Source organism: Rhizophagus irregularis, chromosome 30, assembly GCF_026210795.1.
Source record: "Rhizophagus irregularis chromosome 30, complete sequence".
Taxonomy (NCBI): domain Eukaryota; kingdom Fungi; phylum Glomeromycota; class Glomeromycetes; order Glomerales; family Glomeraceae; genus Rhizophagus; species Rhizophagus irregularis.
In genome coordinates this window covers 1,070,999-1,089,095 of record NC_089458.1, presented here as the reverse complement: position 1 = coordinate 1,089,095, position 18,097 = coordinate 1,070,999, and the positions used below count along the sequence as shown (strand labels likewise).

Below are 18,097 nucleotides of genomic sequence, written 5' to 3'. Positions count from 1 at the left end.
TCATCTTAAAGTTTAAAAATATATATATATATATATAACCTCTTTCCTATTATCTAAATTACTTTTCTTCATTCCTTTCCCTATTTTTTTATGTAAATTTTTCTAATCGATCTAATTTTTATTTTTTTTTAAAAAAAAATATATATATATATTTTTTTTTCTACAAATTTATTATTGGTTGGGAAGTTAACTCAACATCCAACGAGTTAAATAAACATAATAATTAATCATGTTTATGAAATCAAGTAATTTAGCACCTGAATTACTTGGACAAATTTTCTCTCATTTGGAATATGATCTTAATACTTTATATTCTTGTTTATTGGTCTCAAGGATTTGGTGTAAATCTACAGTACCTCTACTTTATAAACAACCTTTTCATTTATGTCCAACATACAATCACAAAAAACTTATAAATCTTTATCTTCCATGGCTTTCAAAAGAGTCATTGACTCTTCTTGGGTTACATAAAAAGATTATAGAAAGGAAATCAATCTTTAAATATCCTTATTATATACGACATCTCAATTTCTTTGAAGTTTATGAGGCTTCATGGACTTTGTGGCATGATGAATATTCGAATAATAATGATGATCTTGAAGATAATTTTAATAAATTTAAATTGAATCTTTTGAATCGTTCAAATGAAGATCAAAATTTGGATAAAGAAGAAGAAATACTCGTTTCATTATGTGATTATGATGATGATGATGATAGCGAAGATGATTATGAAGATCATGATACAATTTATGATGAAACAGCTGATGAATCTTATCCATCTCATTATATTCTTAATAAACGTATAATTGCAATGACTCATGAATTATTCAAACTCTTTATGGAAAATTGTCCTTATATTGATGGTTTAAATCTTTCAACAATTGATTTGGAATTTTATCATGGATTATATTTTAAAGAATACCTTTCACTTCCACTTCTACCAAGCGCTTTCAAATGTTTATCAAGGTTACAAAAATTTGTTTGTGGTGGAAATTTTTATAAAAAATCAATTATTAATTCAATGATTAAATATTGTCATAATCTTAATGAAATTGAAATAATTTTTAATCCTGATTATGATGAATCAACTGATTGGGCACCTTTAATTCAAGCTCAAAAAAAACTTGAAAATCTTACATTTTCTTTGGTTGATTATGGAATTGCGGAAATTTTTAAATCTTTAGAAATTCATTTTGATACATTAACTAGTTTGGAATTTAATTCATGTAGTTTTAATGATTGTTGTCCTTTTAAGGCTCTTTATGATTTTACAAATTTAAAATCATTAATTTTCTTATATTGTGGTGATCTCACTTATGATGATGAGAATGAAATTATTTCAGGTCATAATAGATTATTTTATACTTATCCATTTCCAACTTTAAAGAAATTACAATTTGATTATAGTTATCCTAATGAAACTCAATTATTAAGAATGATAAGTGGTGAAGATACTGAATCTTTATATTGTAACCTTGAAGAAATAATTTTAAATTTTGAAAATTCGATTCATCCTGATGTAATAGAATGTATTGCAGAAGATTGTATAAATCTCAAGAGAATTGATTTAACTGAGAATGGAAATGATAATTCACATTTCGAGAGTTTATTTCCAATATTCAAAAATTGTAATAAATTACAATCTTTACATGTAAGAAGAGGTTATCGTATAGCAAGTATAAGAGATAAAAGACCGGATCCTGGTGTAATATTGGAAAAGATTGCAGAGATAATGCCATTTTCAATGAAAGAATTATCTATTGTTGTAGAATGTGCATTTACAACTTATGATGTTGGAATTTTTCTAAAAAAATGTTTAATTAATTTGAAATATTTATCTTTGAGATGTATTGGATCAAAGAATGAAATTAAAAAGGTATTAAAAGAATATGCTTTTAGAAATAATGTTAAAATTATTGAATGTAATTTTAATAAAGTGGGTATGAGGAATGATATGAGAATTAGTTCTATAGAAAAGGTCTTTGATTTTATTGTAAGATTTGCTTAAGTCTTTGGTATACATAGTGGGAACAGGGAACCCATTGGTGGGAACACGTTGTAGGAACACATGATGTGAATAGGAATATGTAAATTTGTAAAAAAAAAAAAAAACCCTCAAAAAAAAAAAAATAATAAAAATAAATTTTTAAAAATGAAATTACGTACAGTAAGTATATCAGTATTAGGTACTTTTATTATGTAGAAAAGTGTACTTTGTCAAACCAATTAACAAATTGCATAATAATGCTTATTATTTTTTTAAACGAATTAAAAAATTTTTTAATTAATTATAATGAATAAACTTTTTTTTTTTAAAAAAAAAAATAGAACGAATAAATATTAATTGTTCGTTATTTTGACAACTTGTTTAATAACAAAATATATATATATATATTATGCGAGGATTTATTTATTTATTTATTTATTTATTTATCCCATGATAATTCCATAATGATATTTTTATGGTAAATTTATTGGTAAATTTATGGTAATTTTTTTAAAGGTAAATTTGAGGTAAATTTAAAGTAAATTTGTAATTTTATGGTATTACACTAAATTATTAACTACAGAATTCGGATTAAGCGAATACGTCCGATTTACAAAAATAAAAATTTCGCGTATTTATTATTTATAGTAATTTGTGATACTGTTATCAATCATATACTAAACATTACCAATCGTACGCTATGACTTTCTTTTTTTTTAAAAAAAAAATAAATTGTTCTTTCTACAGGTGAAAAAAAAATGAAAAAAAAGGTCATAGTAAATTTAATTACAATTTAAAAATAAATATTTTTAATATCAAGAGGAAGAAAAAAAAATAATAAATTATTATTATATAACAAACAATATTAAAGAATTTTATACAATTAAAAAAACAACAAAATACGAAATCTCATTCTCGTTCAGTAACCACCCTAACAAATTGAATGCCTTTAGTAGAATTTCTAAGACCTTCTCTTGTAGTTGAATTCTTCCTTAAAAAAATTGTTCTAATCATATTACCATAATCAACATAATTACCACCAGAAAAAGCTATTAAAGCACTCTTATTAATAGATTTAATCATTAAATCAGTGCCAATATCACTTATTGAATTTTCTTCTAAATCTAAAGTATGTAAAGTTTGATTAACAAGTAAAGCATAAGATAAAAATTCGGCACCTCTATCATCAATATGATTATCAGCTAAAATTAATTTCTCTAAAGTAAAATTTTTTTCCAAAGATTTTGATAAATATTCAATACCTTTATTACCAACTTTAGTATGATCAAGATTTAAAGTTCTTATTGACCTATTTAATCCAAGACCTTTTGCCAAACTTTCAATACCTTTATAACCAATATCATTATTACTAAGATCCAAATTAAGAATTTTACATCTTGATCTTTCTAATACTTTTGATAAAGATTCAATACCTTTTGTTCTAAAATTATTCCATGATAAATCAATAGATTCAATTGAATTATTTGATTCTAATGCTCTACATAATAATTCCATTCCTTTATCACCAAAATTATTTCCAGCCAAATCAATAACTTTAATTGTTTTACTAATTTCTAAAGATTTTGATAAATATTCAATACCTTGATCACCAATATTATTATCAGATAATATTAAAGTATGAATAAAATTATTATGTTTTAATGCTTTTGCTAATAATACAGCACCAACTTTTTCAATTTCACTACCTTTTAATGATACAGTTGATATAATATCATTTGATTGTAAAACTTCAGTTATATATTGCCATTTTGTACCAGGTTGAAATTCCAATAAATGTAAAGATCTTATAGCGGGATTATATTTTAATATATTTCTAATTTGACCAGCTGTTGTAACATCTTCAGAATGTAATTTTAAAGTTGATAATTTATCCAATTCTTCTTTATATGATATTTGTAATAATTCAATCTTTCTTTCTAATGTCATCATATGCATATTTATTCCTCTAAATGCTTCTTTAAATGGTTCAATTTTACAAGATTTTAAATGTTCATATAAATCTTTTCTTTCAAATTCTTCTGAACAACCACCAAAACTACCCAAAATATTTTTATGAGGACAATTTATTATCTTTTTTAAACAAACAAAATCATGATCTTTTAATTCATGATATAATAAAGGTTGATTACAAGTTGGACAAGCTATTGGTCGATTAATACATTCCACTTTTACATGAGACTAAAAAAAAAAAAAATTTGAAAGTTTAAGATATTAGTGAATATTAGGATATTAATATTTATTTTCTAAAAATATTTTTACCTCAAGAGCTTCCAAGTCGTAAAATTTTCGTTTACAATTTAAAGGACAACTGGTCATTTTATAATTACATTCTTCTCTATGTTTATCAATTTCTTTACGTTTAAATACCAATTTACAATCCGGATGATTTTCATGTTCATTACAATTTACTGGTACAAATTGACAGTCGATCTATAAAAAAAAAAATAATAATAATAAATTTTTTTATTACTCAAGTTCGAGTTTTTTTTTTAATATTTAATATATACTTACCTTTAAATGAAATCTTAAATCTTGTCTTGTACCTTTCCAATCACAATCAGGAGATAAATTACAGTAAACTAATAATTGTTCTAAATCATTTTGTACTCTTGTTGAGCTTTGTAAATCATTTTCAGTACAATTAGCTCTACAAATTGGACAAGATTTATTTTGAGCTAATGCTTGTAGTATACAAGCATAACAAAATTCATGTTTACATCTTCTAATCCTTTTTACTGTATCAAATACATCATGACAAATTGAACAAAATAAATCTTCGTTAACTGAATCAGGATCAACATATTTAAAATCTTCCCTTGTAACATTTACAATCGAAGGTCGTTTTGGTCGTGACATTATTATTCCTTGAGTAGGGAAAGAAAAAAAGATGGGTTTTACGGAAATGAACTATTTTTGGGGAATAATAAAAAATCAAGAATGTGCGTTATATAAATTTTAGGAAATTTTGTTCTGTTAAAAAAGGAATTGATGAACCTATTCAGACCGAAAAACTAGTACAGAAAGTTTAAATTAATTCAGGAGTAGTTTGTATTTTTGGTTAAAAAGCAAAAAAAAAAAAAAAAGAAGAAAAAAAGAATAAAATAAAATAAGATAAAATAAAAAAAAAATCAAGCCCCTATTTATATTTGATATTCAAGGTACAAAAAAAAAAAATGTAGTTGTATATATATATTCTTTATAAATAAAATAAGAGAACTTTATGAAGAAGAAAAAGAAAAGAAATTATTGGAATAGAAAAAAAAAATTTTTTTTATAAAGGTTTTTTTTATTCACCAAAAATGGATTAAATTGATTTTTTGTAATAGAAGGTCGGTATCAATATGTCGGTATCAACATTTCGTATTACGCATAAATAATAAAATATAGGTTTTGTATATTTATGTATATTTATATATTATATTCGTTTCTTAAAAAGAATTAAAAATTTTTAATTTATATATATGTATTATAATATATATTTATACATATATAAGTACATATCATATATACAATTAAATAATATACAATAAAAAAATATATAATATAAATAATATACAGTATATATGTAACTTAAAAATACCGGATAAAATCATGTTACAGATGTTAATTTATTTTGTATAACTCACTTTAAATACGTGAACATAAAAAAAAAACTGCAAAATAAATTAAAAAAGATTCTTCTTGGTCTTCCTTGGCTATCTTGGCTATAATGTATGTTTGATGTTTCAAAAAAATTAAGATTTAGTAAGTCATTGTAGCAATCAATGAAACAATTTGCATATTGCCAAGATTTTTGAAATTTTCCATTGTAAAATTTATTCGTCTATGATCATTTTAAATGATCATTGTAAAATTTCTTTATTTATTTAAACAAAAAATTTCACGTGAATAAATAATAAAATGTTATCTGATATCGTAAAATATATATATATAAAATGATAGATAATAATAAACCGGTTTGGATTTAAAATTTAAAAAAAAAACTTGAAAAAAAAAGAATAAAAAAAAAAACGTGGATGTGTATCATGTGTTACTTTCCATAAAATCCATTAAAACAAAAATAAAAATCAAAGAAAATTACTCGATATATTTAACAAAGCAAATATGTGGTGCAATGGTGCCACTAAAACGTAAATGACTGCGCCGCATTTGAAACACGGAGTTCAAACTAAAAATCATAATCATTTTTAACTTAAATAAGCAATGTTTCAGAAGAATTAGAGAAAAGGTATAATTTCCATGGCACAATTCCAGAGGATAAACAATAGTTAAATTTTTGGTAGTTGTGTAACATGCAATTAATAGTCGTGATGCAGAAAATTAATTGTCGGAACAATTCTAAAACATTTTTGTTTTCCATCTAAATATCTAAATGGTTAAATTACTAAAATCATGTTAAACATGTGAAGAAAATCGTGAAATTATCGAAATCGTCACAAAGAACAAGGTTAATCTTTCGATTATAGTATACAAGATTAAAAAAACTTCAATTTTTATAATAAACAATGGTTAAATTCGCAAGAAAAGATAAGTAATAGTTCATTCTTTGAGATAACAAGAGAAAATTTTTATTATAAAAATCATCAAAATATTTTTATGGATAATTTTACATCAATTTCTTTCTCTCTCTCTCTCTCTCTCTCTCTCTCTCTCTTTTATTTTTATTATCCACCTCCTTTTAATATCGAGAGCTGTGCTTTCGTATTAAATAACCAATAATAAAGTTTCTTTGAAAATACTTTTTTTTCCTAAATTAAATTTTTACTCAAATTAATTATGTTCAAAAAAATTTTTAATCGTATTTTCATTGGTCTCACAACTTTATTATTGTTCACTATTATGGTTAGTGAGGCATCTCCTATTCGTCGAAATAATAATACACAAACTCCGGTAACCGATGATGATATTCGAGAATTTAAACTATGGGTAAAATTCGCTAGTGCTGCTTATTGTAATGTAACAGATTGGAATTGTGGTAAAGCATGTTTAGGAGAAACTGCTGGTACACGACTTATTAAGTTCTTTTCAAATACGGTTCCAAGGGATAATAACGGTTATGTAGCAATAAATGATAAAGAAAAATCGATAATAGTTGGTTATAGAGGTACAGCTGATGTTAAAAGTTTTGTATCTGATACAGAATTTTTTCAAACTCCATTCGTTAATTCTAAATTTAAGGATGCAAAAGTACATTCCGGATTTTTCGCTACTTATAATGATACGAGAGAAGAAATTACTAAATTACTTAAAGATTTAATTAAAAAAAATCCTGATTATAAAGTTATTTCAACTGGACATTCATTAGGTGGTTCATTAGCAGTATTTCAAACATTAGATTTAATTGATACTCCTGAATTAAATCCTTCTAACCTTATAACTTATACTTATGGTGAACCACGTACTGGTAATCAGGATTTTGCTAAATTTGTTCAAAGTACCGGTTTTAAATTTTTTAGAATTGTAAATAGAAATGATATTATACCTCATTTACCCCCTCAATCATTTAAATATAATCAATATGGCCCTGAATTTTGGGTTGACCCGTAAGTAATTACTATATTTGTGTGTATTAATATATGTAACCTATATTTGATTAACATTTTGGTACTAACTATCTATTATTTAATATTATAGGGAAAAGAATATTGTAGAATGTTCTACAGCCGAAGATGAAACTTGTAGTAATTCTCAAGTACCAAATTTATCAATAATTTCACATGCAAATTATTTTGATACTGCGTTTTTATTAACTTGTTTAGCTAAATAACAATAATAATATATATATATAATATGATAATATATATACTGGTATATATATTATCCATTCATTCGTTCATCACATTATAATGTAAATTTTTTATTATTTTTATTGAAATGATTCGAAAAAGATATTTCTATTATTATGCGTATTATGCGTATGTTGATCATTTGTTTCTAATAAAAAGATATGTATTTAAAAATATCTCCATTTCTTTAAATAATTATTGAGTTGATTTGACGATTAAAAAAATCTTAATAACATTATTATTTGGGTGCACAATTTCTCTCTCCGATTTCTTATTTCTTTGTTCATCGTTTGTGGCGTTAAGGCGTTAAATAAATTACACACGTTTCTAAATTAAAATCTCATTGATGTAAAAAATTGGTTCCGGTAACCGGATTTTTTTATTTTTGGATATATGATTCATTCTTTGTAAATCAAGGATTATTTTTTATCAAAATAATTGAATTCCAATTTTTTTAATACAGAATTCACTAAAAATCGATTTTATCTTCTATTAAATCATCATATTCTACTTCATTTAATTGGTGCAGGACTCTTTTGGTATTTTACTCAATTTTACATTTTTATTTTTACTTTAATTTTTTTCATTATTTACATTACACGTATCTGGTGTAACCGTGTAACTGTTTATAAATGAAATCATTTAATCATTACACAACAACATTAAGTAACAAAGGATTGGGTTTATTCAAATTACAATAATAAATAAAACATAAACAAATATTATTTCGGTAACCGGCAAATTTATGGTTTATAAACTTTATAATATTATTACATATTATTACAATATTGATTTGCAGAGGAATTATAAATTTTCGGAGAAAACTAAATTAATGAAAAAAGAAAATTTCTCAAGAAATTAATTGATGATGATCTATAATCAATTATGTCTATATATTGTAAACCACGGAAGTTACCGCTCCCATCTAAGTTACAACTTACAAGGTTGTTACATCTCTATTTTCTATTACTGTACGGTATTACAGCAAAAAGTTATTACTCGTGAAAATGATATGAATTTCATCATGTTATATCTTTAATTACGATATACTGTACTTTGATGGTTCATCATCGGATAAATTATTTCAGTCATTTTGTGACATTGTTTTTTTTTTATTCCAAAATTAGTTTTATCCTTGATTTACTTCGGCAAAGGAATGAAAATCACGGAAATGATTTACAATTAAAGTAATCAATATTATTAGAATCCTTGTTACAATATTTAAAATAGCAAAGATTTTAAAGTATGGAATTCTTATATGGTTTAAATCGTGATAGATAATAGGATTTAGTTACCGGTTATATACAAGATTTATTTTACATGTCTTTAAAGAGAATTCTTTGATTGGTCCAACCTAATGTTGAAAATCAGTCAGTTTGACAAGTGAAGCGCAAATTACGATTTTCTGTTATATTATATTTGTCAATTGTTTATCGTAAATAACGTTAGCATGATAATTGCAATTATGCATTTTTACACTAGTTAAAAATTTAATATGCCCATGATATCATATTACACAATTTTTTTTTTTATCCAATCAAAAAACATATAATATCTGTCAGGAGGAAGACAGTAATTCCTTGTAAATCGGAAATTGTCCAAATTTGGACTTTTGTGCCACAACATGTACTCTTTACGATCGGCATTTGATGTCACGATGCTTTGGATTCCCATTTTCCTGACGTATCCTAATTCCGAATGGACGAAAGACACCATCCCGACATGAAATTTTACCAAGGTCAAATTATGAAAATATAACTTGTAAATAATAACACATTATAATTAAAATCAATTAAAAGATTTTTCTGATAAAACTATTAAACAAAATTTCTGATCATTTATAAACTTAGCTAATTACTTGCAATTTTAAAAATTAGTAAATTAGTTTGAAAGAAATTATAAGTTGATATTTAATATAATAAAGAATTACATTATTAAATTCATTTAAAAAATTGAATTAATAACTGTTATATTATTTATATTTTATATATTAATATATAAAAAAAAATTTTTAATAATAAGGTATTTTAGTTAAATTATATAAAGTAAGAAATTAATAATATAAGCTGATTGTAATTAAATAATATAATTATGCTATTTACAGTAGTTATAATCAGTTTAGATTAAATTATTTAATCACAAAATAACCTAATTATGTTTAAATAACTTACCTATAGCTATATAATCTAAGGGTGACTAAATAACCTATCTATATATAACCATATAATTTAAATATAACTAAATAATTTACCTATAATTATATAATCTGAGTATGGCTAAATAATCCAAATCTAATAATCTAAATGTAACTATATTTTATAACCTAACTGTGTCAATTTTTTTTGCTTTTTTTTTTTATTTATTCTTATTATATTTCTTACTTTTAAAATGGATTTTCACTTTGTTTTTAAATTTTATCTTTGCAATTCAAGTTAAATCTTAAATTAGATTTAAATGATTTAGTTCAGATTCAAATTTGAAAATTTAAAGAATTAATTTGATCTGTATAAAATACTATTAAGAATAGATAAATTTAAAGAAGTAAACATATATTTTTTTATTTCTCAAGATAAACCTATATAAATATTATCTTTATTAGATGATGGTTTTATATATATTTTTTTTATACATTTCTATTACTATAAAGGTTTTATTATATTTGATTTAAAATAAGATTTTTATGAAGACTTTAGGAAAATTAAGGCCTTTATTTTATCTTATAAGAAAATTGTAAAGAATATTTATTTTTCTGCTAAATTTTTTTTCACAATAAATAGCTATTATATTTAAAAACTTTTCTAGGTTTATTTATTACTATCTTACTAAAAGCATTTTACAATAAATGTTCTATTGCTAATATATATATAACTGAATTACTATTGATTTTTATTATATATATAATGAAATTTTAGTAAAGCTTTTTAATTAAAATATACAAGATTTATAAATTTCTTTTTTTAATAATTTAGTTTTTACTAAAATAGTTAAAATACTTTGTAAAACTAAATTCATGCATTTTGTAATATATTTTGATTTACAATTATTTTTAGTAAATTATTATTTTTTTGCACTAAATATATAGGATTTTACTTTAAAATTTAAACTAAAAAGTGATTAAACTCTAGTATAATCAAATTTATTCCATTTATTATATATTTAATAAAAACTAAAGAAAATACTTTATGTAGTCTTTTTTTACTAAACTATAAAATAAAGATTAAAATTTTAACTAAATAATCTTTTATTAATATATTTGCTAATTTTTTTTTAGTTAAAATATATATTAATTCTGCAAATACTTTGAATTTGTAATAATTAATAAAAAAAACTGATATATATAAAATATGGTAGTTATACTTACTAAGATCTAATAATGTAGTAATTACTAATTTTTTTAAAATATCTTTTCAGTTATAATCAAAAATTTAATATAAAGCTTTTATAAAGAATAATAGATCTAAATGAAAATATTATTAATAGAGTTCTGCAATTTAATTTGACATTTGACATTTAATTTGAATTCAATTTGAATTTGATAAATTCAAATTAGCTTTAGTTAATTTTATTTAAATTTGATTTAATTTGATTTGAAAATTCTTTAATTTATTAATTGGGTAATTTAACAAATATTTGATATTTAATTTGAATTTAATTTAAATTTAATTTGATTTGACAAATTCAAATTAGTTTTATATTTAATTTAATTTTAAAGAACTCTAATCATTAATTTTAACTTTATTTATTTTTATATTTTTATGTAAAATATTAATATTAATTACAACTTTTTAAAAGTTTTTAACTATTAATATATTTGTAAATTTTAGATAAACTATATACTTTTAAAATATTATTTGCAATAAAAAATTTTAAAATCTGATTATTTTAATTGATTTTAATAATTAATTTATTTTTTATTTTATTTCAATTATAATCATTATATAAACAATAGAAATCCAATAACTTTTTATCATTTGATATATTTTTAAGTAGTAATAACTAATAAGACAACTTTTTTAAATTTTATTTAAGAAAATTTATTATTAAACTTTTTCTACTTTAAAATATAAGTCATATCAATTAATTATTTACTTTTTTACATTTAGTAATTAAATTAATAAAATTTTAATAATAATACTAGTTAAAAATATAAGAAGCTTCTTTACTATATATTTGCTTATAATTAAATTTATAATTATTATAATTATCTGATTTCAAATTGAAATTATTATTATAGTTAACTATTTAAGTTATTTAAATATTTATTAAAATTAATATTATTATAGTAAGTAAGAAAATTATTCTAATATAATTTTAATTAAAAATAGGTGAAATATATATATAGTATATATATTGTCAATAAGTAAAGTTATTATAATTCAATATATTTTTAAAATAGGTAAAATATTTTTTTTAATAAATAAAAAAAAAGTATAGCAAATTGTTAAAAAAATTAAAAATAAATGCATTTTTAATATATAATATTTAAAATAGAATTTTACTAACTTTCTTTCTGAAAGATGTCACCTAGCTAGATGACATCACCTGTACTAAAAATTGCACACAAGTTTTATAGGTGTGGTTTGTATTGATCTTCACCATATAAGAAACAAGTGACATTTAAGTGTCATCTGATCACATGCATACTGAGTTCAAAAACATTAAGTATTTAAGGACTTAGCTTTTTTTTAGTGTCGAAAATTTAAAAATTTATTCATATCCACGATACAAAAAACCACACCCACAAAACTAAGGGGTAGCTAAAAATTAAAATTTATAACTTTTATAACTGGAAATTTTATTTTTTAAAATGATATCATCAAATTTAATAATTCTAGTGAACTCAAACCTTATTCTAATCCTAATCCCTAACCATAATCCTAATCCTAATCCTAATCCTTTAATTCAATTTCTAATCCTAACCCTAACCCTGACTAATCTACATAATTTAATTTTACATAGGTGATGTTACCTGAGTTAAATCATATAGGGAGAAAACTAGTCTTATACTTTAAAATAAATAAGTTTAAAAATATTAGATAAATATTGAAATTTACAAAATTTACTAATTCTATTACTAATATACTGTATATTTGAATATGATATCAAAGGTAAGTAGATATATAATATAATTTATTAAAAAATAATAGCATTTATTTATTTTAATATTAGTATATATCTGAATGAAAAATAATACAACTTGTTATTAAGATTTTTTAAATTTAAATAAGCAAATTATAAAAAAAAATATCTGAATATATATCTGAAAATGTAAATTTTTGCAAAATTATTATGTAAAATAATAAAAATATTAACAGAAATCTATACTTTAATGGTATATATTTAAATACTAATAAATATAGTAATGTCTAAGTTAAATATCTTTTTACTTAAAAGTAATAAAAAAATAATTAAAAAGTACCCAAAACTAAAAGTATAATAAAATATAACTACTTAATATTGTATAAATTTTTTTGCTGAATATTATTTAATATTGAACCTTCTGATTATATAATTTTTCCAATAATATATATATAGAATATTATCTGTTACTAAAATTTACTCTAGTAAATATTACTATTATATGATTCTTTTAATAATATACATAAAATATATCATATATTTAATTTCTGTAATTATCAAAATTTGATTATTTTGACTAATACTATTTTATAATTTTTGGCTAAAATTGAAATATAATAATTTGACATTCAAGCTAAATTTTCTATTAATTTTATAATAGTTTTACAATAGTTTTAAAATACTACTAGAATTAAAATGGCCTGCTTAAATTAGTTTTGAATTTGGCTAAATGTCTAAACTTTAGTTTTGCCAATTTTTTTATAATATTTTATTATTTTTTTATTTTTATTTTTATTTTTTTTTTGACGCTGCTGCACATTTATTAGTTTATTAAAATAAAGTTCATGTCAATACATATACGAGTAATATAACATAAAATTTAAACTAATTTAAGTAACTAATAAATCACTTGTCATTCTACAAGAGATTCCCCTACGTGTGCAGCTGTAGGTGAATTTGGAACTATGAGAGTAAGTCCAATGTAAAATTGTCCTTTCTTAGAGGGGATGCCCTTCTCTTAGTCTCAGTCCTAGAAAAATTTAGCAAGACCTACTACGATATAAATGAAAAAAAAGGATTTTAAAACAAAAAATGCGGGTAAAAAAAAAGGGTTAATATTATATGCACTGATGGCAAAGAAACACACCAACATCCCAAAACTCCTATTTGACCCAGTCCTCCCATCAGTTGGCCAGTGATCTTAGCAATACCCTAATTTCAGCTAAAATTAATAATTTGTCATAATATTTTATTATTATTTCGATGTTTAATATGATTTATTATAGGTTTTATCTTTTATCAAGTTTCACTAATATTTTAATATAGTTTCATCAAGTTTAACTCTTTCAACATTTCAACAGTTTGCTAAACTACCTAATTTTGCCTAGCAACCTTAATCAGAAGATAACAAGATAGATTTCTTAAATTATGTATTTTAAAATCAGCTAAAATAATTATAATATAGTATTACTGTATTAGCTAAAATTAATCCCAAAATTACTATATTATCTGACATGATATTTTTTATAATAAAAAGTACAATAAAGAGCATCAATATATAGTCAACTTCTTAGTAATAAAGTATTTAATAATCCAATAACTACAGAATTCAAAAGCAATCATAAGTATATAATTTGTAATAAAAAAAGTAATAATTAGATTATATTATTATATATATTTACAATTAAATTATTTAATTACATAATAACAATATAATAGATAGAAAAAAAGCAAAAAAATATAATAAAAATAAACAGCAAAAATTGTTATAATTAGATTATAAAATTAAATTATATTAATCTTTATGTATATTATTACCTCTAATTTTTTTTATTATGATAGTTATATTAAAAATTATGGTGTAATATAATTATTAAATATAGAGTATTAGAACTTATATATATAGATTAAATTGGTTAAAATTAATTTTTTTAGTAAAATTAATAATTTTCGAATTCATAATTCTGGCCAAAGTTTCTTAATTTTGGCCAAAATCATAATTCAGACCTAAATTTGAATAAAATTAAAAAATGTAGGTCAAATATAATATGCATTTATGTAATAACATTTTAACTATTATTAATTAGTTTAAAAAGTTAAAAAATTAAGTAAATTCAAGTTGGATTTTGTTGTAAAAATCCATTTATTTTTACTATTAAAATATCATTAAAAATAAAATATCTCACTATCTAGTGATTATAAAAAGATAAATAATAGCTTGTTAGAATCATCTTATTAAGGCAATTTTAATGGTAATAAAAGCATATTTCTATCATCAATAAATGATGAGTTAGTGTTATGAAGAAGAATATATAATTTTTTATTATATAGTAATGATAAGAAGATGAATAATAGCTTATTAGAATTATCTTATTAAGGCAGTTCTAATGCTGCTAAAATCGTATTTCTAATATCAATAAATAATAAGTTAATATTATCAAAATAAACATATTTTTGTATTTAATAAGCTATTATTTGTCCTTTTACCATCATTAGATAGTGAAAAATTACATATTCTTTTTTAGAAAACTAACTCATTATTTATTGATGATAAAATTTTGATCTCATCAGTTATCACCATTAGAATCACTTTAATAAGATAATTTTATCAAGCTACTATCAAGCTATTATTCATCTTTTTATAATCACTAGATGGCAAGATATTTCATCTTTAATGGTATTTATAAGTAAAAATAGATGGTTTTTATGACTTGAATTTATTTACTAATTTTTTAACTTTTAAAACTAATTAAAATGTTGGTTAAGTCCTCAAAAATATTTTGAATAATAATAATAGGTAAAGTATTATATTATATAAATGTAATTTTATATTTGATTTACATTTTTTAATTTTAATTAAATTTAAGCCAGAATTATGATTTTGGCCAGAATTAAGAAAATTTTGGCTAGAATTATAAATTCGAAATCATTGATTTATACTTAAAAATTAACTTTTAGTTAAATTTGATCTATATATATAAGTACTATAATTTTTAATATAGTAGCTATTATAATTAGTATAATATTTGTGATAATTCGATATAGTTATATAACTTATATTTAGTTATTAAATTTAAAATTATTTAATTATTATTTATTTAATAATCTAGTAAGTAAGTTATTTAGTTATATACAAATTATATAATTATTATAAGTAAATTATTTAAGAGAAGTGTATAATTACATGTTTTATAATAAGATTATCAATGGTACAAAAATTTAAAATATAAAGGCCAAAAACAAAATACAATTAGTTTGAATAATTTTATATTATTTTTAAGGTTGCTTGCCGAAACCTAGGGGTTTAGGCAAGATGGCGGTTTGCCGAAAAGCGAAATTCTGCCAAAACTATATTAAAGTTATATTAAAAAACTGGCGAAACTTTGGAGAAAGGTGAAACTGCCGAAACTTATTATAAATGCCGAAACTGCTGAAACTCTGCCGAAACTATAATAAATCTATAGTAAAATTTTGACGAAACTAATCATAGGATTTTGAAGAGGTTTAGACAAGCAACCTTAATTATTTTATTATTATTTTTGTAAAGACGTAAAAATATATCTATAAAATACAAATATATTAAATTAATAAATGATAAAATACTTTTTGTTAACAAAAAATAATATTATGTTTTCCAGTAGAGAAATTTTAAACTTTTACCAAACGATTCGCAATTTTTTTAAAACTTCCTTTGATATTTTCTCCAAAATATAATATTTAAGTCTAAATAAAAACTATATCTGGTGAATTTTCAGATTCCAAAAAGTAAGAAAATAATATATATTTTTTAATATTTAGTAATTTACAAATATTTTATTAGACATAAATGTATTGAATAATACAAAAAATTTTTTGTATTATGATAGTTAATTAAAAGTCATATAATTACATTCTCCTTTTAATTATAGTTAAGTTATTTTATAACTAAATAATTTAATCTAAGTTAATTATAACTAAATAATATAACATATTATATACATGCCATCCAAATTATTTTGGACTGCCGTAATTATAAGTAAAATCCCAAATTCAATTATGGCATCCCAAATTATTTTGGCACTTTACATAGTAAATTATATATAAACCGAATGAATTATGACATCCTAAAATAATTTGGGCAGCATGTATAACATATTATTTAATTATAATTAGTTATATTTAAATATAAATTTATTATTTTAAATAAAATGGATAATTTTTTTTATAAGATCTTTACTACCTAAATTTTAATATTAAAGCATAATATTATTTTACAGTATTTTTATATTAAAATTAATATAATAAAATTAATGTATAATTTCATTATTATTTAATTATATTATTTTTATATTATTCAATCTGTATTTTTTATTATTATTAAAAATGTGATTGTAACTAGATCTTATTAATTACAATCTGCAATTTGTAACCACAACATTATATTTTTTATATAATTATAATTATATAATTATGCAACCATTTGAAAAATAGTTAAAGCATCAATTTTATATATAAATATTTTATTATATATAGGAATTAGATTTGAAATTTATAAATTATATAAAAATAAAATTAACTTTTATTTGATAAAAATTATGTAATACTTTTAAATATTATATTTTATTAAAATCAAATTATTTTTTTTTACAAGTTTAAAAAATAATTTCATTTTAAAAACTTATAATTTATAACAGGATTTTAGATAAATATCTAATATATAATTTATGTCTAATTTTAATTCTATATTAAAATTAATACCTTTTACTTTTTTAGTTTTTTGCAATTAATCAATTATTTTAAAATCTAGTAAATAGATTTAAATAAACATTTTTTTATTTAATAGAATTTATTATTAATAGTTATAATTTAAAAAAATTGGCCAAAATAAACTAAAAACTGATTTTTAAATTTTTAAATAAATTTGACTAAATTTACATATTTTTTATTAGAAGTCAAATTATAACTTGTTTTAAATATATCCAGAATCCTTCTATAACTTTTTGTTTTTTAAAATATTAAAAAGTATTATTAAAATTTAGTTTTTGTCTTTTTAAAATTTGAAAAGTATTAGTATTATTATATTATATTTATCATTTTTTCTACAATTTTACTAATATAAATGTATTATTTTCCATTAAATAGTTACAGTTTTTATTTTTAATTTTTTTTAACAAAAATATATAATTAACTGTTAATAAGTATTTTTACAAAATATATTAAAAGTTAATCTGATTTTACAAAAATA

At 20.8% G+C, this 18,097-nt stretch overlaps 3 protein-coding genes across 3 annotated transcripts; 2 read left to right on the top strand and 1 right to left on the bottom strand.

Moving 5' to 3' along the window:
* Positions 1 to 220: 220 nt before the first annotated feature.
* On the top strand, positions 221 to 2,312 carry OCT59_021651 (uncharacterized protein). Its single transcript, XM_025320892.2, has one exon. It carries the CDS (start codon positions 230 to 232, stop codon positions 2,006 to 2,008), a length of 1,779 nt encoding a protein of 592 aa, XP_025170269.1. The 5' UTR covers positions 221 to 229; the 3' UTR covers positions 2,009 to 2,312.
* A 459-nt stretch (positions 2,313 to 2,771) lies between these two features.
* OCT59_021650 (uncharacterized protein) lies at positions 2,772 to 4,864 on the bottom strand (the record flags this gene model as incomplete). Its single annotated transcript, XM_025332571.2, has 3 exons — positions 2,772 to 4,186; positions 4,268 to 4,438; positions 4,520 to 4,864. The coding sequence occupies 3 exons, from the start codon at positions 4,862 to 4,864 to the stop codon at positions 2,897 to 2,899; spliced, it is 1,806 nt and encodes a 601-aa protein (XP_025170268.1). The 3' UTR covers positions 2,772 to 2,896.
* Positions 4,865 to 6,847: 1,983 nt separating this feature from the next.
* Positions 6,848 to 7,965, top strand: OCT59_021649 (uncharacterized protein; the record flags this gene model as incomplete). Its single annotated transcript, XM_025327641.2, has 2 exons — positions 6,848 to 7,551; positions 7,643 to 7,965. The coding sequence occupies 2 exons, from the start codon at positions 6,848 to 6,850 to the stop codon at positions 7,773 to 7,775; spliced, it is 837 nt and encodes a 278-aa protein (XP_025170267.1). The 3' UTR covers positions 7,776 to 7,965.
* Between the last annotated feature and the right edge of the window lie 10,132 nt (positions 7,966 to 18,097).

Excerpts from the sequence above, each read along its gene's own strand:
- OCT59_021651 (XM_025320892.2), top strand. The coding sequence starts at position 230 with ATGTTTATGAAATCAAGTAATTTAGCACCTGAATTACTTGGACAAATT.